Genomic DNA, 26,198 nt, shown 5'->3' with positions numbered 1-26,198 from the left:
TTTCTGCCCATTTTTCAAGCAGCAGATTAAAATTCCATAGGGAATCTTACCTTGACCCCCACCCCCAACCCAGACTGGCCTTGGGCTCCTCTCAGGAAACCTATCTTTTCCATCTGCCTTTGAAGTTCTATATGGGCAAGGCCCCTCCTATCCCCCTTACTCGACCCCAGCATCTCGCCGTTGTGTGAACTACTGGCCGCTTGCCAAAAATTTGTGGGATAATGACATATACAAAATAATGAGGAAAAGGTTTACATTATCTGAAAATCACCTGTATGAGAATTATTGGCATGATTAGCTTTTAAAGCTATTTCATTTTTCAGCATTCCCACAGGCCAAACCATTGGGAAACATTTTGATATCTCTGGCAAGGGGAGGAAAGGAACTCTACAATGTAACCAGGACGAATGCTTCTATTTTCCTGAATCGTACCGAACCGTACCCCTTTCTGGTTGATAAGAAACGGGAGGAACCTCAGTATATACAAGCAAGATCAAGTGGACTGTGTAGACAGCTCTCCCTTAAGTCAAGCAAGAAATAGAAAAGACTGGGTTTCTCAGAAATAGGGAGCTCAGGGGGACTGGACTTCCCTGCACTGGTTGTCCCTAGAGATTGTGGTTGAGTAGGACAAGGCCGCGGAATGTACATTTTTAACAAGGCCTCTAGTGTTTGCAATGCTAGTGACCCATGAGCTTCACTTGGAGGAAACATTCATCCTGTTTAATATTCTCATCATTTAACAGAAACCAGTTAATGCAGAAGTTAAAAATTCAAGCTCTAGAGTCAGGCACAGATTTAAACCCCTGCTGAATTTACTAGCTATGTGGCTTAAGACAAATTACTTAATCTTTCTAAGACCAATTTCTTATCCTGTAAAGGGGGAGGGGGCAATAAAGTGCCTACGTCACAGGGCTGCCATGGGCATTCAATTAAATAATGAGTATAAAACACAATACCTGGTACACAAGAAGTGCTCCAATATTGGGGCACTTGATTGGCTCAGTTGGCTGAGCATCTGACTCTTGATTTTGGCTCAGGTCATGATCTCATGGGTTGTGGGACTGAGCCCCACATGGGGCTCCATGCTCAGCAGGGAGTCTGCCTGAAGAGTCTCTCCCTCTGCACCTCCCTCTGCTTGCTTTCTCTCTCTCTCAAATAAATAAATGAAATATTCAAGAAAGAAAGAAAGAAAGAAAGAAAGAAAGAAAGAAAGAAAGAAATGCTCCAATATTAGTAACTATTGTTACTACTATTTTATCGTTATATTACTGTATAAAGTATAAGAGAAAGTACACAACAAATCTGTTTTAAAGGGATCTGTTTTGCTCAGTAAAAAAAATACTTTCTAGTATTAATTGGGAAATTTCCAGGTTCCTCAATGGCTTTATCATTATTGTTGCTTTCATAGATAGTTTTCCAAGTGGTATTTGCTGATATCCCTCCTATGGCTATTTCCGAGCACCTCCATAATACTCAAGGGATAATTTAGTTATTTCTTATGAAGCAGAATTTTGGCTTCTATATTAAATTACAGTTTACCACCTAGTTCACAACATGAGCTACTATACTGGATAGAACACACTTCCTTAGGTGTCATTTGTTAAGCAGAAAGTATTACCCCCAAATCTTATTTCTCTCTATTAGGTAATATATTGAGTCTGAATGCCTGATAGAAATTACTCTCTAAAATAGAAGTTCTAAAGTTCAATCAAATTAGTATCGATCCATCATCTTACAGAATCAAGAATGTTCATTCATTTATCCAAGTCCTGTATACTGAGTGCCTAACAAGGCTCAGTCATTCAGGATATACAGAGAAGAAGAAAATCAAGAGGCCACCCTCATGGAAATCTTTGCAGAAAGATGGCGTCTTCACGCCCTTTCCGTGAGGTACTTAAATACATCATCAAGATCGTGTGACTAGTGATGAGTGCTATGAATGATGTTCATCAGGAAAATGTCTACGGGGAAGGGGCTATTTTATATTAATAGGAAAAGGCTCTCCCAGGAGATGACTTTTGAATACCAACCAAGGAGCCGGCCGTGGAAAATGTCAGGGGACAGGGCCATTGAAGAAAAGAAAACATTCAACCAAATGACCTTAAGCCTGGCTCCGTCTCCTGTGCCTTATAAAGAGTCTCGTTCCCTCTGGCACTTTAGGTTGCATCAGGTGACCTTTGAGGTGCCCACCTGCGAGGGGAAGGAGCGGCAGAAGCTGGCACTGACTGGTGACTCCTCGTCTTCCGCCGAGTTCTTCGTCACGGTCGCTGTCTTCGCCTTCCTCTATTCCCTGGCCGCCACCGTCGTTTACATTTTCTTCCAGAACAAGTATCGGGAGAACAACCGCGGCCCGCTCGTCGTAAGTGGCTCGCTTCTTGCAGTAACCCTCTCGGTCCCCTCAGATTTCTTTCCCTTGGCTTGAAGGGCTTTGGAGTTGGGCAAGCCCTGGGGGCAGGGTTTTTGTTTTGGTTTTTGTTTTTTTTTTGGGGGGGGTGTTTTGTTTTAAATCACATTCCTTTTCATCCACATCTCTTGGATCTAACACAGAAGCATGATGTCTGCCATTCTTTTGCACCCCTGAACTGGAAAAACATCGGGAGACATGCTAGAAACCCTGCGGAAATAAATGGTTGGAAATCTCATGAGATCCAGGGAAGATGAGTGAGGCTTACTGCAGATTCATTTATAATTCCAGCATGATGGAGCCAGCCAACCATTTTTCTCACCGGTCACTTAGTGTGACTTGTGCTTATTTGAATGGATTGTTCGGTTAGTATATGATAGATGGGGCATAGAGGCTTCCATCTCTGAGCCCCCACCCCTATCCCCAGCAATCTCTCTAAATCTCTCTTTCCACCACTGACCCTCCTCCCACTTTATTTTTCCTTGTACACCGGTCCAAGGACTCACATGGACAAAACCAGTATAGCCCAGGATATCCCGATAGGGGGACACACACACACCTACAGGGCACAACAACTCTCAGAGGGGCACAAGAGTGTGAGTAATTTTTTAAAATTTTTAAATTTTTTATTAACATATAATGTATTATTAGCCCCAGGGGTACAGGTCTGTGAATCGCCAGGTTTACACTTCAAGGCAGAGTGTGAGTAATTTTTAAGGAAATACATTTTAAATTTCTCAACCTTCACATATACACTTGCCTTTATCTGAGAATGCTCTGCATATAAAAATACTTGGCTGCTTCTTCCTTAATTACCTACTCCCATTTTATAAAAGAAAACCATCCATCTTCTCCATCCCAAATATCACCACACAATACACTGCTAGGAGGCAAAACTTTTCAGGTGCTAATGAAAATATTAGAAATATTGGTGTTGGTGTTGACAACACCATTTGAATATTTGAAATATTCATTCGAAATATTGGTGTTGGTGTTGACAAAAGTGAGTTATTTTAATGCGTGGGTAATGTACTCTTTTGCATATAAGGAGGTTTCCAAATTTTTTACTTCAATAAAATTGAAAGTCTTAATCTACTCATCAAATGATAGACCATTAAAAAATACCTTTTGATGACAGATCACTATGTGATTAGGACATATAACTCAGAAGAAATTCAAGGAAATTCATGACATTGCTAAAACAAAACTCCATCTGTTCTCATCTACTCATTTATGCGAGCAGGGTTTCTCAACACATCTGTAAGATGAAAAATGGGGAGAGAATTTATGCTGAATCATGGCCCATTCTAGAAGTGATGTTTGTTCCCCCAAAAGTATGCAAACTAATTGTAGGGAAAAAAAGGCCCAGATATTTCTAATAAAATTTTTACTTTTTAAATTTAATAATTATCAAATGTATAATATTTGTTGTTTGGAACAATTGTTCATTAATAATATTTATTAACAATATCGCCCAATCCCAAGTAAATTTTTGACACTTAAAGCATTAGAATCATGGGCAAAAAGTTATTTAAGCGTATGTACATATTTGTGTTACAAAGAATATAATAAGTGACCAGTAAAATGCTTTCCAGTATAAAAAATATGTACACTATGTACACTATGTGAGGAAAGTATAATGGAAATACAAATTCATAGAAAGTGAAAAGAACATGTAAAATTTACAACTGTTAAAGAGAACTTTTTCATTAATTTTTTAATTGAAGACAGAGAGTATCAAATGTCTTCATTGGATTCATTTAAAAATGGACACTGTGTACATTTTAAAATAATCAGTATATATGCCAGAAATAATGTTTTTTGAGCTATTTAGATTTTTTTAAAAAACAAAATTAGATGTTTCAACTTCATACAAGTAAGAACCCAATTTTTCAAAATTCTTTTAGAGGGTAAAATAGATTTTACAGATATCTAATCTAATCAATATGTTATGGAGACCTGAACTTTAAAATAAACACATTGTAAAAGGTAACTGTAATAAATCCCCATTTGCAGAGCTTTATGATTAAGTATGAAAGCCCCCCAAAATTCAAATTTTTAGCACTTTAATATGTTATCTTCGAAGAAGCAGAGTAATGAACTTGAATTTGTGGACAGTGTCTTTTCTCTTTCTCCTAAAGTGGAGCTAATAGTCTTATTGGTTTTAAAATACTTTTTAAGAGTCCCCTAACTTGGACTTAGCCCTCCCATGATGTGCAGATAGATACACAAAAGAGATTGCTATAGATGTATCACAGAACCAAGGTGCATGCATCCATTCCTGGGTGTGTGTAGACCAGGTTACAAAATTCTGAAGTCTAAGGAACTCTCCTAACTTCCTGAGAGAAGTTGACTCAGCTACTTTGCTCACAAAGTGGAAAAAGATAGATTTTGCTATATAAAACCACATTCTCCTCATACAAGATAATCTTGTGAAGGCATGCTACTTCATCTCTGTGTAAATATTCTCTCCCATCAAGCAGGATATAATGAAATCCTGAATTGTGTACTACGCTGGGTAGGTTCTGTTTTATTACATCGTGGGAGAAGGGGAGGGGCAGGGGAGATAATTCTAGTCATAAAAAAGGAAAGGCTCCTAGATGAAGCTTCTGTGATATTAAAAACCTGATGTGCTCATTACTTAGCAGATGAGAGTTCATTTAAAAATGAGCCTGAGTCCTAAGAGTCACAGAGGCAGAATGGCTATGGAGGGTCCACAGGACGCCATTACAACAGCAAACGGCAAACCATATCAATTCTGGCCCCACCATGATGAGGGCACAGTTGGGGAATAAAGAGTGAACTATTATACCCACCCTTAATGGTTAGTTAGCAAGTTACAAAAAATCCACACTTTGAACAAGATCTCAAAAAGGGGATTCAAACATTAAAAAAAAAAAAAGTTCAAATGCTATGTAACCAATAATGTTACCAATCCTACTTATTCAAAAAGATGGCTACTGATAATGAGTTGGTCACCTCAGTTCTTGTTGTCATCTATTCTTTTTTGAGGTTGCTTTGTTTTTTAGCAAAGCTCACATTTTTTTCTTCATTCTGTAATTTTCTGCAGTATGAAACAACAAAGACCTCATGATGCTGATACGAACTAATTCAAGCAGTTTAAAGAAGTCAGGGATCCTCTTAAACTGGTTCACATCTAGAAATTAACAATTTCCCATCTCATTCTATAATCCTCTAGGACATGACATTACACATCATGCATAGATAAGATTAACGTGAAGGAAAGGGATGATGTTGGTAACGATGTTGATAATAAGAATAACAATAATAGGGGCGCCTGGGTAGCTCAGTGGGTTAAAGCCTCTACCTTGAGCCCAGGTCATGATCCCAGGGTCCTGGGATTGAGCCCCGCATCGGGCTCTCTGCTCAGCAGGGAGCCTGCTTCCCCCTCTCTCTCCCTGCCTCTCTGCCTATTTGTGATCTCTGTCTGTCAAGTAAATAAATAAAATCTTTTTAAAAAAAGAATAACAATAATATCTACTGGTATTGATTATCTACTATGCGTAAAACTAACAGTCACAACAACCCTAGCTTATGTTATTTTTTTAAAGATTTTATTTATTTATTTATTTGTCAGAGAGAAGGAGAGAGAGAGAGAGAGCACACAGGCAGAGAGGCAGAGAGAGAAGCAGGCTCCCTGCCCAGCAAGGAGCCCGATGCGGGACTAGATCCCAGGACCCTAGGATCATGACTTGAGCCAAAGGCAGTGGCTTAACCCACTGAGCCACCCAGGCATCCCCCTAGCTTATGTTACTATTCACATGTAAAGATGAGGAAAGGGAGGCTGGGAGAGATCACCTGACTCCCCCTGGTCACATCACTATTAGAGGGTAGAACGTTTGAAACCAGGTCTCCAACTCCAGGGCCCAAATTTATAACCACCATGCAAGAGGGTCCAAATTCCTGGCAGGCAATGTTCTATGAAATGAGAAGGGTGGGGATGAGTAAGACCAGTTGGTTTATACACCTGGACGGCTCCTATATTGTCTTACTCTGGATATAGAGAAACCAAATATATAGAGAAACCTTATAACCCCTAGACTTTTCTGCTCATTTGATGTCATCGACGTTTTTCATTTGCCTTCAAAATCTATTAGGAGTCCTGGCATGACTGCCGTAAATCTATGATGCTAGTAGAATCATAGGGTTCTGCTTGTGCTGCTGTTTATCTCTTTTGCACATGGAAGACGACAGTGACAGAAAACAAGCTTTTTAAATGCCCAGGTTCAATGGGTATTATAAATCAGAGATTATCAGGACTGATTCCTATCTCTTTGCAAGCAGTTGTGAACAATTTCAGACAGACTGGGGCTTACCAATGCTTACCAATGGCGATTTTCTGAAAAGATCTTTTTCTACTGAATATGCTTGACAAGATGGTGCACATTTAAGTAAAAATGAAAATAAGAATGTCTTCAGAAGTAACGTTATTGTTAATGATGCTTAATAACCCAGTAGCCAGAAAATCGGCCCGAAAGAATCAGGCGGCTACTGTACATCACTACGGTGCATGCCTTCTTGTACAGATGAATAAATGACGGTTCTCAGAAAGCAGAGACAGCCGCCTGGATCATGGTATGATTGTGAATTGAAATGTCAACGCTGGTTAGATCATTTTGACCTGCTCCTTAGAGTATCCTTTTAAAGCCCATCTCCTGCCTAGATGTCTGTGTCGGGATATTCTGAGCCATTTTCAGATCTCATGTCAAATAGTGACACTGTGAAGCTTTAGAGTTTCTTCATATTAATGTAAAGTCAGTTTAAAAAAAAATATCTTACAGAGTGCTCTAAGAATGAATGTATAATACACACTATCTCACATTTTGGTAAATCCTGATTTGAAGAGGTTTGGTTTAAAGTAACTACTCTAGGAGTTTAGGAGAATCAATATCCACTTCAAGATTTTGTGGAAAAGAATAAAGCTCTCTGATTTTTTCATAAAACTCTGATTTTCCCATAAAGGTTGACCGAAGGCAGTTTATGGGACTAGTGGTGCTAAGCTGTTGCAGGCACACAGTGATGTCGTGATTCACATTTGTTTACGTTCTGTGCATTCTACGTATTTTCTCATCTAACCTCAGAACAAGCCTGAGAGAGAAGGAGCGCAATTAGAATCGACCCCATTCTATGGATTCAATTTACCACCTCTTTACTGAGCATCTGGTGTTGGAAAATGTGTCCCTGGGAGATTAGAAACCTTGCCTGTTGTCAGAGAGGTGAACAGCAGCAGAAGGACTCAGACTCTTAGTCCAGTGATCTTGAGGGTAATGGCTAAGCTCTGCAGTCCTGGATTTTAATCCCCCATATGACCTGTAAGAGTTTGAAGTGTGTTACTTCACCTGCAGAACGAAGCTAGTAACGATACACATATCTTGGGGCTGCTGAAAGGAAAGGAGGAGTTAAAACCTACAAGGCGCTTTGCACAGGGAAAGGCACACAGTATTAACAGTGGTATTAAATTAACAGTGGTAAATTAACGACATCTCACTGCCGCACTATTATTGCCATCAATTAAAAAAAATTTTTTTTTAATTAACATATCATGATGGCGCCTGGGTGGCTCAGTGGGTTAAAGCCTCTGCCTTTGGCTTGGGTCATGATCTCGGGGTCCTGGGATGGAGCCCCGCATCAGGGTGTCTGCTCAGCGGGGAGCCTGCTTCCCTTCCTCTCTCTCTGCCTGCCTCTCTGCCTACTTGTGATCTCTGTCTGTCAAATAAATAATAAATAAAAATCTAAAAAAAAAAATTAACATATCATGTATTATTTGCCCCAGGGGTACAGGTCTGTAATTCATCAGGCTTACACAGTTCACAGCACTCACCATAGCATGTACCCTCCCCAATGCCCATAATGCCCAACCACCCTCTCCCTACCCCCCTCCCCACCCCTGCAACCCCCAGTTTGTTTTGTGAGATTAAGAATCTCTTATGGTTTGTCTCCCTCCCAATCCCATCTTGTTTCATTTTTTCCTTCCCTACCTCCCAAACCCCCCACTCTGTCTCTCAGCTTCCTCATATCAGGGAGATCATATGACATTTGTCTTTCTCTGATTGACTTATTTCACTCAGCGTAATACCCTCTAGTTCCATCCACGTCATTGCAAATGGCAAGATTTCATTTCTTTTGATGGCTGCATAGTATTCCATTGTGTATATATACCACATCTTCTTTATCCAATCATCTGTTGATGGACATCTAGGTTCTTTCCATAGTTTGGCTACTGTGGACATTGCTGCTATAAACATTCGGGTGCACGTGCCCCTTCAGATCACTACCTTTGTACCTTTAGGGTAAATACCCAGTAGTTATTGCCATTAATTTTAATCACTCTCTTGCTCATTACTGGGTAGAACCTTAGCCACATAAAGGAAATTGCAGGCAGGGTCCTTTAACTACCAGCAGCCCTCTCAATGCTACTTTGCTCCCCAAACATTCTCTTCTCCCCAATTCCCCCAGGGAAAGAGCTGGACTCAGGACTGCTTCTAAGACAACAGTTGGGAGGTTGAGCCACCCAGTGAACCTTTCTATCCCTGTGACCCCACTCCCTTAGGTGACTGGAAGGTGGATTTTTTATCCCCTAAATAAAACAAGGCTCCCATTTTCACGTGTGGACTGAAGCCATCCCTAAGAGAGGATAACAGGAGGCAGGCAGAGAGCTGGGTGTTCTGAAACTCACGTGCTGGTTCCTCCCAACTGTATCTTTCTTAGCTGTAGACAGGGCTGGAAATCAGAACCGCAGCCTCGAGCTATTGGGGAATTGCTGAGGAACCTCTCCCCCTCGCCTTCCCCCCAACCCTTCTACTTCATGCCTGTGTACTTCCTTTTCCTAGGTGCTGGGTGTTTTCAACAGGCCAAGCATATATGTATACAGGGGTGAACTGAGAGCATCCATTCTGGTGGGGGAAATTATTTAATAAGTATGACTCTCCTAGAAATGACCTGCTACAGGTACATAGATGGGGTTTGGTAACCTAGAGGAGGAGGTGTACCTCTCTGCCCACAAGCCAGTCCATGCCCTCCCCTGGGGTCGGGTGGGCTGGTATTAAGGCAATCCCAGTGCACCTGGTGGTTGGTGAGAAGATGAGTGGAGATTGTGTTAGAAGATCTGCCCCAGGAACAGTGTGTTTGATGCTAAAAAGAATAACATTATTTGAAGACCACAAAGCATGTATCTTGTTTGTAGGGGCACACCTGTCAAAATCTGACAGTCTGTTTGGTGATGTGGAGTGTGTGTGTGTGTGTGTGTGTGTTTCTGCCTCCCTACTCTTTGAAACAAGAAGTGATGACATTTCAAAAAGGTATAGACCTAACCTTATATGTACGTTTATCCAAACTATTACACACATTGCACCAACAAATATATTTTTCCAGAATTGTACTGCGGATGAAGGGAAATAAATTAACCCATTTAAAATGTTCCCAGCACACCATCGACACATTTTATCAGATTTTGTAATCTCAGCTCGTTTCCAGCTTCTTAAGATTAGCAAATTCTTAATTTAAATGAAAGTTAATTCCCACTTTATTTGGTGCCATGTTTCTCCAATTAACTAGTTAAGCAAAGATCTGAGCCGTCGTCCAATAGCCTTCATAAAGACAGTGAGCTACTAATAGAATTAGCATGATTCTTCCAAAGCCCAGAGCTCCTCTCATCCTGTGTTGGAGCCAGTGTATTCAGACGGCTAGTTTAGCTTGTCTGTCTGAACCCCAACCATTTTTTCAGATTTTTCTTTCATTCCAGGGAACTCATTATTCAGTTAGAAAAATTAGGACCAAGAGGGAACGCGGCAAAGGCCCAAATGTGTCTTTCTTGTGTGTTTCTTTCTTTCTTTCTTTTAAAACAACCTGAAATGTGCAATGTGTCTATTCCATGGCCCAGCACACCCAAGAGAAACCACGCTCCCTTTATCAGATGGAAGAGTGGTTCTCTGCCGGTGGGTGGGGGACATTGGGCAATATCAGGAGACATTTCTTTTTTTTTTTTTTTAAGATTTTATTTATCTATTTGAGAGAGAATGAGTGAGAGAGAGAGCATGAGAGAAGAGAAGGTCAGAGGGAGAAGTAGACTCCCCAAGGAGCTGGGAGCCCGATGTGGGACTTGATCCTTGAAGTCCGGGATCATGACCTGAGCCGAAGGCAGTCACTCAACCAACTGAGCCACTCAGACGCCCATTAGGAGACATTTCTGATTGTCACTGCTTGGCGGGGAGCATAGTGGGAAGAGGCCAGGGATGCCACTGAACGTCCTGTTGTGCAAAGGATCACACAGTGTACTGGGCTCAAAAGAGCCATAGTGGTGAGGTTGATAAGCCCTGATGTATAGCAACCATCAGTAGCTGTTGAGAAGCTACCGTGTGCCAAATCCTGCACGAGCACTTGTCACGTCCTCTCCTTAAATGCTTTAGCTAACCTTTCGAGTTTCATATTTTAATTCCTAACCTTGAGAAGCAGAAACTGAGGTTGTGGAAGTTTAAGAGGCTTGCCCCAGGTTACTGGCCCCTGAAGCAATGCAGGTGTATCTGAGCGCAGCAGCTCGGAAGACGCTCTGTTGTTAGCCGAATCTGCTTCTCACCGTGTTCATTTCTCTGGGTCCATGAGGCTGACACGCTACCTCCCGCCCTAATGAGTCACCTTCTCTGGGTCCACGGACCTTACTGCTGGCTGTTGGCCTCTCCCAGTCCCTCTGTCTTCTTGTGTTTCCTCTTGTAGCTACCACCAACCCACACACAGACACATGCAGACACCCACGCAGACATGCACACAGTCTAAATATCTCAGCTTTGTAACTTTTATCTCCAAAGCTCTCCCTTCTTATCTAGTGGACAAACTAGAGAGGAAAATGGTGCCAGTTCCAATTCTTTAACCAATTATAGATGTTAACTTGGAAAAAAACTTGTTATTTTCCCAGAAGTCTCCAAGAGCTTTTATACAGCTCCAGACTCCATCTCTAATTATGAAATTTAAGCCTATTTGAATATTTCCAACCAGCTCGGGGCACCAGTTTAATCTCAGGATTCCAAGTCATTTCACGGAGACTCCCAAAGTAGCGTGACATCAGGAAAGAATTGGCCAAAACATTTCCCTATTCGATTAATATCTATCCCCTATTTTTTAAAACGTAATTTGTCTTATGTTGGTTTTTCCTTACAGTTCCCTCAGGCACTGTTGGCTTTTATTTTTTGTGTTTCAATCAAACTAAAGTTCATGTGGTGTTTCCTTTTCGACTCTAAGACAAAGCTCTTTCTTGGATTCTAGAGTAAGGATCTTGGCTGCTTCAGCCCTCGTGGGTCCCAGGCCCTATGCTGGGTACCAAGGACACCTAGCAAAATAACACCTAGCTCCTGGCCTCAAGCTAGTTCCTTTATTCCTACCACCCTCAATCTTTCATAAGGAGACAGTCGGAGCCAGTGGTTAAGAATTGAAGCTCTGCCTGGGCCCAAATCTCAGAAGCACCAGTCAGTACCATCTGTGTGACTTTGGCCAAGTTACAGAACCTCTCCGTGTTTCTGTTTCTTCCCCTGTGACATAGAGGTAACAGTGGTTCCTAAACGATTAAGTCATTGGTCAGATTATATGGGTTCTGACACATAAAGCCCTTATAACAACAGCGGGTACTCATTAACGTGAGCCCTTGTTTTCATCAGCCTCGTATTATTATCTACCCTCGTGTCCATATTGTGCTTTATATGTGGCTGGTGTTTATTAAATCTTAGTGGGCTGATCAGCTGAAAAAGAAGTGGAAACTCCACTGACGTTCTCATCTTGACAAATGCTTCGGAAGGCTTTCTGTTGCACTGTAAATATCAAACCCCTTTTTACATCGTGTTTTATTCCTGAACCTCCAAATTCCACGTAAGCTGCTATCATTACAGAAAAATGCAATCCATCCTAAGATGGGGTTTCACACTGTCTGGCCTTTCTGTCACTCAGCTCCCCTCTCTTGGCTCCCCCACCCCCGACCTGGCACTCAGATCTCAGATGTTAGGGAAAAGAGGGGAAAGAACACAACCCCATTAAAGTAACCAGGCTCCAGGGAACTGGATTGAATCCCTTATCAGCTGGCAAGTCTGAAAATAGAAGGAGAGTGTGAAGAGCACAATTGTGTAACAGGAAGAAACTTGAGGAAATTTGATTGTTTGGGGGCATCCAACTGAGAAATGAGGTTCAGACTTTCACCCTCCTCCTATCATCTTTTGAAAGTGGTGAAATCTTCCCCTCCCCACTCCACCCCCACGATGGCAAAAATACCCTTACTATTTGCTAAGATTATTTCTTTGATTCCAGAACAAGCAGACACTCTCAAACACACACAGCTTTGGATTCACTGGGGCTCTCAGCATTTAAGAATGCCTTGCACCAATACCCATGGTTCATTAAACTTTCAAATAATTGGCACAAAGTCCAGAGCTTTGATTTTTTTTTTTTTTTTTTTTTTCCTTTTGCAACTCTCTTAGCTCTTTCTCCCAGCTCGGCATCTTCATTTCCATTGCTTATTAGTAGGACCCTAATCAAAGCCACAGAGCCACACAAGGAAAAAAATTTTCCCTGGGAACACAAAGGAAGTGACTCCAGATAAAAACTGGCTTGGATCACTTATGAAGGATACAGTTATTGAAAATACCTGATGGTTGACCAAGATGATTTCACCTTCACTTGACTACCTACCTATCTGAGACCTGGAATTTTCAATCTGCCTCCATGTGGTTCTGAAATGCCTAAGAAGCACTTGATTGATTCATATGCTATCTCAAGAAATAGAACGCTAAGGGGAGCCTGGATGGCTTAATCAGTTAAGCATCTGACTCTTGATTTTGGCTCAGGTCATGATCCTCAGGGTCATGAGATCGAGCCCCATGTTGGGCTCCACACTCAGCTGGAGTCTGCTTGAGATTCTCTCTTTGTCTCTCCCTCTTCTTCTGCCCCTCTCTCCCACTCGCATTCTCTAAATCAATTAATTAATTAAACCTTAAGAAAGAAAGAAGTCTGAATTGTAGCGAGTTAATACTGATCCATCTGTGGCCAAGTGGATCCACTAACCAATTGATTAGCCACACCAATGGGCAGAAAAATATGTTGATTGATATTGACAAGCTAGAAATTACAAGACTGAAAACAATGAGGTTATTACAGTGAAAAAAATAACTTAGGAAAATTGCAGTTGAGGCTAGAGAAAAGCAGACTAAATTGTCTGGCACCCCAGTTTTACTTGGAAATAGGAAAATGAAAATCCAAGAGTGTCTATCAGCTTCTTAAGCACCCACTCTGTGCGAGACATATGGGGACTGCGGTAGCATGAGAGACATAATTCCTCACCCTGCTGTAGGAGACAGTCACGTCCATAGAACATTAGGATACACATTAGGATAAAAGCACAAAAGAAGTATGTTTTATTACTCCCATTAATAGAGTCCTCACATAAGAATCAATAAGAAAGAGCCTGTGGTATTTGGCTTGGGTGGTCAAAGAAGGCTTATGAAGTCCATGAGACTTGTCAAAGAATAGAAACTAGCTGGAAGGAAAGGAGGGTGCTTTGACTGGATCAATGGCTTGAGCAAGAGTGATGTGGGAGAGTGTGGAGAATAATAAAAGAGCAGACACTTATCTTGCCTTGCCAGCTTCCTTCTTTGGGAGAACTAGCCCTCTCCCACTTGTGCAGTCCTACTGGACTGCCAAGTGGTACCTCACCCGATAACACAAGATGGTCAAATGACCCAAGCCAGGCAACTTTTGGAGCAGGACTTATGGAGTGAAGTTCTTTCTCTGGAATTGCAAGGTGAGGAAGAGATGAATCTACTAGATGATGGCCACATTGCTGATACTGTCTAAAGAATAAAGCTGAGCAGAAATAAGCAGATTTTAGATACAGAAAGAAAGAGAGATAGGGAAAGACATAAAGATACTTGACCCCCCCCAACACAAAAATGAGCACCTGGAGTTGGCCATACCTGAAACCAGCCACACTCTACACTCTAACCTTTCCAGATATATGGGCTGCTAAATTTCTCTTTGTGCTTGCTGGTTTGATTTGGGTTTCTGATACTTGCCAAATGAAATGTTTTTAACCTATACATAATGTCTAACCTTTCTGTAAAAAAAAAAAAAAAAAAAAAAAAAAAGGCTATACGAACTGATACATCGAAAGTTAGTTGTGAAATTTAAATAACAATTAGCGAAGCACACAGTAGATGCTTAATGACATTTTTTTATTTATTTGCTTGTTTATTTATTTATTCATTCGTAGGACCAAGAGAGAATAAGGTGGGTTAACTCTGCTAGTACTTTTATATCCATTATTACAAACAACTCTAGTTGTTTCCATTTGTATGGCTATGGAATATTTAATTATGTAAAGATAACATGAGTTATTCAACCCGTGTCTTATTGTTAGACTTTGAATTTTTCTCTCACAAGCCATGTCATGATAATTAGCATTGCACTGAAATCTTTTTTTTTAATTTTTTTTTCAGTGTTCCAAAACTCATTGTTTATGTACCACACCCAGTGCTCCTGAACACATATCTACATATTTTGAATCATTTATTTAGGATAAAAACCCCTAATTTTTCTTCCTAATTTTTAAAGCAGAAATTCCCTTAAATCTGCATAAACCATATCCTTACCAAATTACCTCTGATCTGAGTGAAAATTTGGATTCCAACTTTTGACTCTACCCTAGACCCTGCAATCGTACTACTCTTGGAGAAGAAATCTCCCAAAAGAATCAGCAAAAAGAATGTTATCTTCTCAGAGAAGAAAACAATAACACAACTTGTCCTAAGGATGCTGCTACTGACACATTTCTTTGAAACTTGAGATACTAAGGGGACATCAAAATTCAATTCAAGCCATATTTAAGTAGGCAGAAGCGCAGGCTTTAATTACCAAGGAGAAGTTCCCAAGACAGGCATTAATCTGCATGGCAGTGTAAGCTTAGCCCCATCGCTGAGCTCTGCATACTGGTCCTTTGGCAGTATCCTTTCTCACTGAAGCTTGGCAAGTGAAGTTCAAGATCATTAATTACTCCGCAGGCCATAAACAGAAGAAAAAAATAAAAAATAGAGAAAGTCCAAGTAATGAGTTTTTAAAATAATAGAATGGCTATTTATAAGTTTCATCCTGAGGCCAATGGCTAAAGTTCTGTATGTGGCAAGCCAGCCGATGGTTGGGGAGCAGGAGTCTTTGCCCAGCCCTGTCAGCTGCATCACCTCCTGAGAGCCTCTACAGAAATATGGTGGCTCTTTTCAAACCCCCCAATTAAGCTATTTCCCACAACTTGCCTTGGCTTGTCTTTCCCCATGTGTTCTGTAAATTGTTGCTTTAGGATTGAAAAAACCAAGACCAAATTACACGGGATTAATATCCCTGTTTAGAAGGTCCCCCTGCACGGGACCCCATTCAGGGCTTTATAAAACCCTCATGCCTTAAAAGATTGGTGTGATTATAGGGAATGGGCTAGGCACAGGGCTGTGGAAAGGAGAGAATGGGTTCATATTGGGTTCTATGTATGAAGACTTTTTTTTTTAAAGATTTATTTATTTATTTGAGAGAGAGAGAGAGGGTGCATGAGTTGGGAAAGGGCAGAGGGAGAGAATTTTCAAGCAGACTCCCTGCTGAGCACAGAGCCCCCTGGAGGCTCAGCCTCGTGACCTATGAGATCATGACCTGAGCCAATAACCAAGAGTCCAGGGCTCACCTACTGAGCCACCCAGGTGCCCCTGTATGGAGACCTTTAACAAAGTGTTCTCCTACCTCCTGTCTTTCATTCTTCCAGCCATCACTTCAAATGTCTCTGGAACATTATGGAAATGAAGACTCCCACTAAATATTCCCCCACTAAGTAGTAAATATCTGAAATACTCCCAAAGTCCGGATTAAAAGTGAAATTAATGACCTTCTAAGTTGGTCATCAAGAATAGGATCTGTTATAATTCAACTCATTCGTTGAGTTCCTCCTGTGTGTCAGGAACTGTGGTCAGCACTAAATGCATGGAGCCAGTGTCTGTTCCAAGAGCAATGTGGGAAGAACTCCCAAAAGCTCCATCTGGTGGGTGTGTGCAAGGCTCTTTAACTAGAACTCCCATCTCCCCACGCCCTTGACTTTCCGTTTAGGCCGACCGTACATCTATCTGCAAGTTCCTCGTGCACCCGTAGGTCCTGGGATAGTGACGCAAGCAGCACTTTCAGCTGTAGTTCATCTCAAAATCTTTCATTGATTCTTTCTACCTACCGAAACAAATGGTTCTAACAGGCTTTCATTTTCATCAAAGTTCCACTTCTAACTATGGGGCTTTTGGGGTCTGTGCTCTTAACTACTTCTTTTGCTACAAGATTATTCAGAGTCTCCTCTCCTGTCTTAAGCGTTGTTCTTGCAACAAAGACTGATGCCTGCTGACTTTGAGTAAAGCATTATGGCAGGCAGGGGTCACCTAAGCCTGCATCTCTCCATCCTCTTTTGCCTCCTCATTTTATAATATATAGTTTATCTCTCCAAAACAGAAATACTTTCTTTCCCCAAAGCTCTTGAATTCGGGAAAGAGGTTAGAAATCAAATGTTATCTCATCACTCTTGTTTAGAAATACAGAACCCTTATTGGTGCGGGAAATAGGAACCCATTTTTCCCATCTAAAATTGAACAACAGCTAAGTAGAAGTGAAGGGATAGATTTAAATGAGAAAGGTTATATTAAATCAAGCCAAATCAAAGCCGATTTCACTCTAGGAAGTGTACGCATGAAAAGGTGTAATTATAAAAATTTGATATTCTGCTGCCATTATGCATATTCACTTTATGAACTTAGACCTCCAGAAGCCTCCTAGGACTGCTTCCCAATTTTTAATAAGTATTGAGATTGAGGCATTTCCTGAAGGAATTAAAGGAGGGAGGCTTTTTTTTTTTTTTTAAGGTTAGCAGCAACATTAAAACAAAGAAGCAGCTGTTCTACCGGGTTTTGTGTGTGCTTTAAGAGCATTTCCAATAAAATGAACCTTTGGGGAGTCAGTAAAGAAATTACGGTTTGGCAATAAGGGGGACAACTGATCCATCAGGGAAAAAAAAAATCTCACTATGAATTGCAACTTCTAAATAACATCAGTGGGTCTCTGTGCAGTTGCTGGGAATACTCATCTTGGGAAAAGGAGGGGTTTTCAGAGAGTTCCCAGAAGATTCGGTAACTTAAAGCCCAGGGCTACCAGCTGGATCATGTTCCAGTCATTAGGACAGCATAATGGTCATCATAAAACCATTCCAAAGAGGGGCAAGCTGGGAATTAGCTCAGACGGGCCCATTCATTCTATGTGGCTGCCAACCTCAGAAGGATATTCTGTGGGGTGTCACCACACTTTAGGGAGCCTGTTAAGGAAGGACGTCAGACGGATGTCTGGGTGGCTCAGTCGGTTCAGCATCTGCCTTCGGCTCAGGTCCTGGCTCACATCAGGCTCCTTGCTTCCCCCCTCTCGGCTTCTCCCTCTCCCCGCCCCCTGTCTGTGCTCGCTCGCTCTCTCTCTCTCTCTCACTATCTCTTTCTCAAATAAATAAATAAATAATTTTTTAAAAAACTAGGAACAGCTTCAGGAATATTGAGAAGATGATTTTTATAGGCCATTTCCTCCATCCCCAAAATAATAATCACTACTATGAGCCCCTCAGCTCCATGAATCTTTAAGTCAAATGTCAAATTACAGATGTAACCGTTAATGCTGGGAGCAGCTTCGAAATCATGACTTCTTTGTCCTCCATCTTACCAGTGGAGGCTCAGAGAGGTTGTCACCTGCCCAAAGTCACAGAGCATGTTCTAAAAAAATCCGTCGTCGCCCAGGTGGTCTGAGTCCACCAAGAAAGGCTGACGTGTGAGTCGGGCTCATCTTGCCACCTGCCTTCCCATTATTCCATGTCAGTCTGGTTCAGGGCAGAGGCTGTGGGAAAGGCCTATGTGGGTTGTGCTGTGAATTTTTTTTTTTTTTTTGGTCTTCGTTTACATCAAAACAATAACTGACTTGGGGACAGGATGCCACCACAGAAGTTGAGATAGATTTAACTGTTTTGCAAAGAACATTTACTTCTGAGACGGGCCAGGTTTCAGGCTCCCGGGTGGGTGCATCAGTTGGTAAAGCCATTAGTTGAATGTCAGGGCATTTTTTCCCTAGAATCTGGGCTCTGCTTTCCCTGCTGTGGATGATGAATCTGAAATATTTATGTGGTTTTATAATGACTATTTAGCATTTAAGGCACCTGATATTTGCCAAAGTGCTTGACAATCCGTGTTTATTAACAGGAAAATAATGGCTAGAAAAATCTGTGCTGTGATATTTAGGGAGCGGGTTCCTTTGTGGCTGCATACGGTATTTCTGGGAGTGATGTGAGGGCCAGTGATTCAGAGCGAAATTCATTGGCCGAACTCTGCCTAAGAGCTTATACTTAAGTTTACACCTTGTTTACTGAGACTTTGTTCCCATGATTCTGAAGAATAGCATGATATTATGCATTCTATTCACTAAGGATGCATTTATTAAGTGTTCACTCCGTGTTAAAGATGAAGAATTAATAAGATTCTGTCCAAATCTGGGTTAGGTGCTCCTCCCATGATGCCTTTCATCTAGACTTAATGGAAGCTTCTCAACACTGGAGTGGGAGCCTGGACAGGGGGGAAATCTGGCAATGTCTCGACACATTTCTGGTTATCACTAGTGAAAGGGGTGCTACTGGTAGAGACCAAGGATGGAGCTTAACAACCTGCAAAACACAGGACCCCCCCCCCCCCCACACCAGCACAATGAAAGAATTACTGTTCCAAAATGTCAACAATGCCAAGTTGGGGGAACCCTGTTGCAAGCCTGCCTCTTGGGTGTATAATTGTTTGGGTATATATCAGCCTCCCTCCTTGAAATCTCTGAGTGCAGAGATCATTTCTTACTTCTCATCGCATCCCAGCACCTAACACATAAAGTACAAAACTTAGTATATGGTGTTGAATGAATTCACAAAGATGATATCCTATCCCTCGGAGAGCCTGAGCCCATTATCTCTGGAGTGGAGATAGGTAAACAGGCACTCTAGGGATAAAATATGTCTGGTCTTCAAAGTACAATCAGATAAGAGCTATTTTGGGTGACCTCATCTTTATCATCCAAACAGATATACTTTTGAAACAGAATGGGAACCCTTTCAAGTCATGAAGGCAGGTGTACCCATGGAACCCTGCCGTTAGCCTATCCATACAGACCACGCACACTTATAGCCCACACGTTCCTGGGCAGCCACCATGAAGCAGGTACCAATGCTTCCTGGAATCCACGACCACACACATGAGCTAGGTATTAGCTATATAAAGGATTTCATGGGGAGTTGGAAAGTTTACATTGCTTGTTACAGTATAACAAGTTAATAGAAATAAGTAAGTAAAACCCTGCTAGAAGCTTGTTCTTCATTACCGGTCCCCATTTCATGCCCACCCTCTGCCAAGAGCTCTGAGGCCAACAACTTCTTCCTCTGCTTCTTGAACCTTGTCCCACCAGCCTCTCCAGCTTTCCAGACTGTCCTTCCTCCACGATCTCCCTGTTGCCCTTTCTTTTTTTTTTTTAAATTAAATTTATTTATTTTCAGCATAACAATATTCATTATTTTTTCACTACACCCAGTGCTCCATGCAATCCGTGCCCTCTCTAATACCCACCACCTGTTACCCCAACCTCCCACACCCCGCCACTTCAAACCCCTCAGATTGTTTTTCAGAGTCCATAGTCTCTCATGGTTCACCTCCCCTTCCAATTTCCCCCAACTCCCTTCTCTCCTCTCTTAACTCCCCATGTCCTGAATGCTATTTGTTATGCTCCACAAATAAGTGAAACCATATGATAATTGACTCTCTCTGCTTGACTTATTTCACTCAGCATAATCTCTTTGAGTCCCGTCCATGTTGCTACAAAAGTTGGGTATTCCTCCTTTCTGATGGAGGCATAATACTCCATAGTGTATATGGACCACATCTTCCTTATCCATTCATCTGTTGAAGGGCATCTTGGTTCTTTCCATAGTTTGGTCACCGTGGCCATTGCTGCTATAAACATTGGGGTACAGATGGCCCTTCTTTTCACTACATCTGTATCTTTGGGGTAAATACCCAGGAGTGCAATTGCAGGGTCATAAGGAAGTTCTATTTTTAATTTCTTGAGGAATCTCCACACTGTCTCCAAAGTGGCTGCATCAACCTGCATTCCCACCAACAGTGTAAGAGGGTTCCCCTTTCTCCACATCCCCTCCAGCACATGTTGTTTCCTGTCTTGTTAATTTTGGCCATTCTAACTGGTGTAATTTTAATTTGAATCTCCCTGAGGGCTAGTGATGATGAACATTTTTGTTGCCCTTTCTTATCACAAAGGTGTGGCACTGTCCCAGCTTCTATCCCTAGACCCACTAGCTTTGCCAAGTCACCAAGCAAAGGAAGCAGTTAGGCATGGTCAATAAGATAACCTTTCCCAGATATGGTACTTATGGCTCCCACCTCCAGGTAGGGTCTCTGTCATGCTGTGATGATGCTCTGTCATGTCTGTGGCTACAGACAGAAGGGCTGGGCTAACCCTCCCTGGGATTATAGGGAAATATGATTCAGAGTGGTGTCAGTTCATTCAAAGGAAATGTAATCATTAAGCCCCTGAGAACATGAGAAAAAGTCTGTACTTCATGTTTCCTGGATGAGTAGAATTATCTCCAGCAGCCAGCATACTTTATAGCGGGGAGGGAGAAGTCAGAAAGACCTTCTGTAGGAACTTCCGAGAGTGAAGTAAATAATGGGTTTGGTATGTGACTTCTCCAAGCCTAGACTTTGGAAGAAGGACACTGAGACCGCAAGTTGTCTTCTTATTTGTACTAAACTCTGTTTCAGAGTTTATCATCTTCAGTGCAGTTATTGTGAAGACAAACATCTACTTTCTTCTAATTCGAAGTCTAATTCTGGTTTTGTTCTGAGCAAATATTAAGGACCATAAGGTGACTATATTTAACTTTAGATAAAATAGCGTCCTTTATTCTGTAACGCCATCTGATACCCCAACCTCAACAGAGAAATCTCCAACTGAGACTGTCGTAGCCCGGGACGCCTCAACTAGTTTCAGAAGGTTCTCCTCGCCATAAGATCCGCAGCGCCCATCATTCTTACATAGATTTAGAGATGTCACTACTTGGAGTGGGAGTTTGATATCGAGTGGACCTTTCAGAATAAAATGTTACTGGTATTTGATATTCTCCATCCCAGCTGGCTTTGTTCGAGTACATGAAACAAACACCAGATGGTAATTTGTATAAGGATAAGGGGACTGGTGCTAATTTTAGAAAGTTCTTGGCCATTTCCCTCACCCAAAGTTAGGAAGGGAATTCTCAGTTGGAATGACTTTCCAAGTTTCAAGAAGCAGCTGTCTGATTTTCTTAAAACTGTGCCATCATTTTGCTTAACAGTATGCCAGGCCAGACCACAGTATTCCTCACATGGAAAATCTACACTCTACATCTTCTCCCTAGTCATGGGTAAACACGAAATCTTCTCCCCAGTCCCTGGTAAACACATCAGCCAGGACAAAGGTGAGCCTCCGAAACCCAGGGCCCACTGGCCCATTGACACTCCATTTCCTCATTCAGTCGCTCTGCCCCTAACCACTCTCAGGGTAGGTAGTCCAACGGGTTGAACCCGTTTTTTGTCTCCGGTCTCCGCTGTCAGGTGATGGTCTCACCAAAAAGGCTCACTGGTGAGAATTAAATGCGAATGTACTGATGCAGAGGCTGGGCAAAGCCGGGCCTGCTGGCAGTTTGTGAGATGGGTGTCTCTACAAGTATGGCTGTCACACTCAGTTGTAAGGTAAGCTGTGAACCAGGGAGCAACAGGCGGCTGGTGAAGGCACTGCTTAAAGGCTGTCTGCATGTTCACGTTTAGCTCTTAACAGAGGGAAAGCTTTCTACTTGGATTCAATAAACAGTTACTGAGACGTCATTGTCTGCCACACACTATGCTAGGCTCTCAGGTCCTGAGGAAGCTGAGTTTTGGGAGTTAGAGCTTGTGGTTCACTGGGGCAAGAGGGACGGATACATGGTTATTTAAGAAGAAAGGAAGAAAAGAGATTGAGTCCAACCGCAGAAACAGGATTTTTTTACCCCCTGAGGTGTGGATGGTCTAATGTGAAAACAATAAGTTTCTTTTTTTTTTTTTTTAAGATTTTATTTATTTATTTGAAAGAGACAGAGAGGGGTGCCTGGGTGGCTCAGTGGGTTAAAGCCTCTGCCTTTGGCTCAGGTCATGGTCCCAGGGTCCTGGGATCGAGCCCTGTATCGTGCTCTCTGCTCAGTGGGGAGCCTGCTTCCTCCTCACTCTCTGCCTGCTTCTCTGCCTGCTTGTGATCTCCGTCTGTCAAATAAATAAAATCTTTAAAAAATAAAAAGAAAGAAAGAGACAGAGAGAGCATGAGTGGGGGTGAGGGGCAGAGGGAGAGGGAGAAGCAGACTCCCCGCTGAGCAGGGAACCCACCACAGGGCTCGATTCCGGGACGCTGAGATCATGACCTGAGCTGAAGGCAGACACTTAACCAACAGAGCCACCCAGAGGCCCCAAACACTGGGTTTCTATCGGCAAATACAGCAGGAAGCTTCTTCCATGAGGAGGGAAGCAGAGTGAGGAACAGAGCACAGAAGAGGGCAGGAGAGTGTGTATTTGTGTGAGTGAGGGTGTGGGTGTGTGTGAGTGTACGGTTGTGTGAAGTTAAGTGTGGACGTGGTGAGTGAAGGTGTGTGAGTATGGGTGTGAGGAAGGATACATGTGATATGGGTGTATGTGAATGAACATATGTGTGGTGAGGTACATGAATGTGAGTGTGCATGTGTGAGAGTGTGTGAATGTGTGTGAGGGCTAGTGTATTTGATGTTGAAGCATTTAGTAGATAAGGCTACTAAAGGTGGAATAACCCTAATTGTGGAGCATAGATTTATATTCTGTAAAAGATCTCTGACCTTTCTTCCTTACCAAAAAAAAAAAAAAAAAAATGTTCCTAAGCCAAGATGAATTCCAAGACATTTATCTACACAACTGGAAGTTTTCTCTTGGAGAAGGGTATTAGCAGGAGTGCCTGTGTGGCTTAGTCGGTTAGGCATCTGACTCTTGATTTCTGCTCAGGTCATGATCTCAGGGTTGTGAGATTGAGCCCTGCATCAAGCTCCATGCTGTTTATAGAACCTGCTTAAGATTTTCTTTCTCTCCCTCTGTCTTTTCCACCGTCCCCACTCCCTCTCTGAAAAAAAAAAAAAAAAAAAAAAGAAGAGGAAGAAGAAGAAGGATATTAGCAAACCTGTGTTTTAAAAAGCTTGTGTTAACAATTAAATAATATGCCAGTAATAGAGGTAGGGGGCTGATTAGCAGATAATTGCAATGGTCTACAGAAGAAGCAGTAAGAATCTAATCATAACCTCAACTTTATTGAGCACTTTCTACGTGCCACGCATGAAACCAAGGGTTTTGCATGCATACTTTCATTTAAAGTTCACGGAAAGCCTAGGAACGAAGTGTTTTCGCTTCTATTTCAAGTGAGGCCCAAGCAAAGTAACATGGCTGATGAATGGCTAAGCCAGAAGTGCCTCCAGATCTCTGTGGTCCAGGGCTTGGGCTGGCAGACACCACCTTACACGAATCCAAAGGAAGGCAGGAAGGAAAGGGGAGGGAGAAGGAGTTTAACAAGCCTGCCAGTATGACATTAGATTTTTGTCTTCAACCAAGCTGATACCTGCAGAAGGAAGAGCAGGTTTAGGAGGAAGAGGCATGGAGCTCTTTTTCGAACACATTAATTTGAGGAGTATGAGGCATCCATGTGTGGATAGCAGCAAAGAGTTAGTTAGGGTGTGGATCTGAAACCCAGAGGAGATCTTGAGAATGTGGAGAGAGATGAGTGCAAGGAAGCTGTGACCCTCGGAACTCCCATATTTTAGGAATAAGTAAGGAAAGAGCTCTCAAAGAGAGCCTCAGAACTCAAGTGAGCAGTGCTGACCATGAGAAGATCTTCCATCTAAATGATTTTGAAATGAAAAAAAAAAAAAAAAGAGAGAGAGAGAGATTTTCTTTAACCACCCCTAGGCAAAGAGAAGATTTAGAAAAACAGTCGTACTTCTTATCATGAATATAATTTTAACGGGGTACACAGAACGCACACCTACATCTTGATGAAATAACCATCCAAGAGTCTGACCCACTTGCACACCAGAACTTCCTAAGTTCAGGGGGGCAGGTCCATGAGCCAACATATTGAGCTGGTAGAGTTTGCTACTGCTGTGTATCCAAAATCATTGAGTCAGGTCCCCAGGAAATGGAAATACTGTCCTCCTGGCCAAAAACCCAGGTGTTTTCTGTGGCACCTTCTCTCCACTTGTAAATCAAATCCCTCACTAAGGGCCGTCAAAATGATCTCCCTATTATCTCTTGCTTGAATCCACTGCCACTTCCCTAATCCAGACTGTTGTCATCTCTTACTGAAAGCATTACCACGATCTCCTACTTCTCCCCATATCCTTCCCCAAAATCCAATTTCCCTAGAGCAGTATATGTTGTACATTTGTTATCTCATCCTATAAAGAATCTCTGACCTAAAAAGGTAGAAAATCATGTTGGAGTCTCTTCAAGAAAATTAATTAAAGCCTTCACTTCTCTAGATTGATAAACCCACCAGGCTCTCTCCCATCTCAGAGCCCTCGTGCCTTCTTTTCCCTCTGCCTGGAAGGTTCTCTCCACATAGTCACATGGGTGGTTGCCTGATTTTCTTCAGGAACTTCCTCAAAACCTACCATCTTTTTTATTTTATTTTTTTTTTAAACAACTGATTTTTTTTTTTTTTTTGAAGAGCCACTTTCAGGTTTAACTTTTTTTTTTTTTTAAGATTTTATTTATTTATTTGACACAGAGAGAGAGAGAGAGAGAGCACAAGCAGGCAGAGAGGTAGGGAGAGAGAGGTTGGGGTAAGCGGGCTCCCTGCTAAGCAGAGAGCTCGATGTGGGGCTCGATCCCAGGACCCCGGGACGATGACCTAAGCCGAAGGCAGAGGCTTAACCCACTGAGCCACCCAAGCGTCCCAAAACCGACCTTCTTAATAAGGTCTTCCTGGCTGCCCTACCTAGAATTTCAGCACCCACTCCCCCACCCTATCAGGTCCTACCCTTCTTTCCTGCATTATTTTTCCGCCATAACGCTTAACCACAGCCCAAACTACTATGTACATCAGTTCTTCACCTTGTTCATTGTCTGTCTTCTCCATGGAAAAGTACATTCTGCAAGGACTTTTTTCTGCTTCTGTCCACTACTATATCCCTAATGTTTAAAAGGATGCTTGACACATGGTGGAACATGAATGATCAAGGTTGTTTACTGATTTTTATTGTTGTTATTGCTTTCAGTGGTTTTTGTTTTTTTTTTTTTTTGTCCTGGATCATCTGGTGAATTTTCCTAGTTCTCTCCTGAAGTGCCTAAGCAAATTTAAATTCTTTTTGAGGTCGGGTCCTTGTAATCTAGTTACAAAAACAAACAGACAATAAACTTGTTATCTGTCATTTTAAGGAAGAACACTGCTTTTTCTCCTTGCTTTTGAATGCCAAGCATGGCAGGGGTGTGGGGTGGGGGTGGAGGACTGTTCCATTTAAAATTATTAAAAATGAATTATGAATTTTCATTTGAAAGGTCTTCCCATTTGTGCCTATAAATAGCTATTAGATGACTCAATTGAGGTAGGAGCTCTCTAATGGCTAAGGTGAAATTAGTCC

At 42.0% G+C, this 26,198-nt stretch overlaps 1 protein-coding gene across 2 annotated transcripts in view; it reads left to right on the top strand.

The window, feature by feature from the left end:
* The window catches only part of SYNPR (synaptoporin), a 311,271-nt gene that overhangs the window by 258,255 nt on the left and 26,818 nt on the right, over nt 1–26,198 (top strand). For both annotated transcript variants that reach the window (XM_004738296.3, XM_004738297.3), the window contains one exon: nt 2,161–2,359. In XM_004738296.3, coding sequence (XP_004738353.1) covers nt 2,161–2,359 — 199 coding nt within the window. The remainder of the gene's footprint in view (nt 1–2,160; nt 2,360–26,198) is intronic.

Source organism: Mustela putorius, unplaced genomic scaffold, assembly GCF_011764305.1.
Source record: "Mustela putorius furo isolate JIRA1106 unplaced genomic scaffold, ASM1176430v1.1 tig00000095_pilon_pilon_pilon, whole genome shotgun sequence".
Lineage (NCBI taxonomy): Eukaryota > Metazoa > Chordata > Mammalia > Carnivora > Mustelidae > Mustela > Mustela putorius.
The sequence above is the reverse complement of the archived record's forward strand: the minus strand, read 5'-3'. Positions and strand labels throughout refer to the sequence as shown.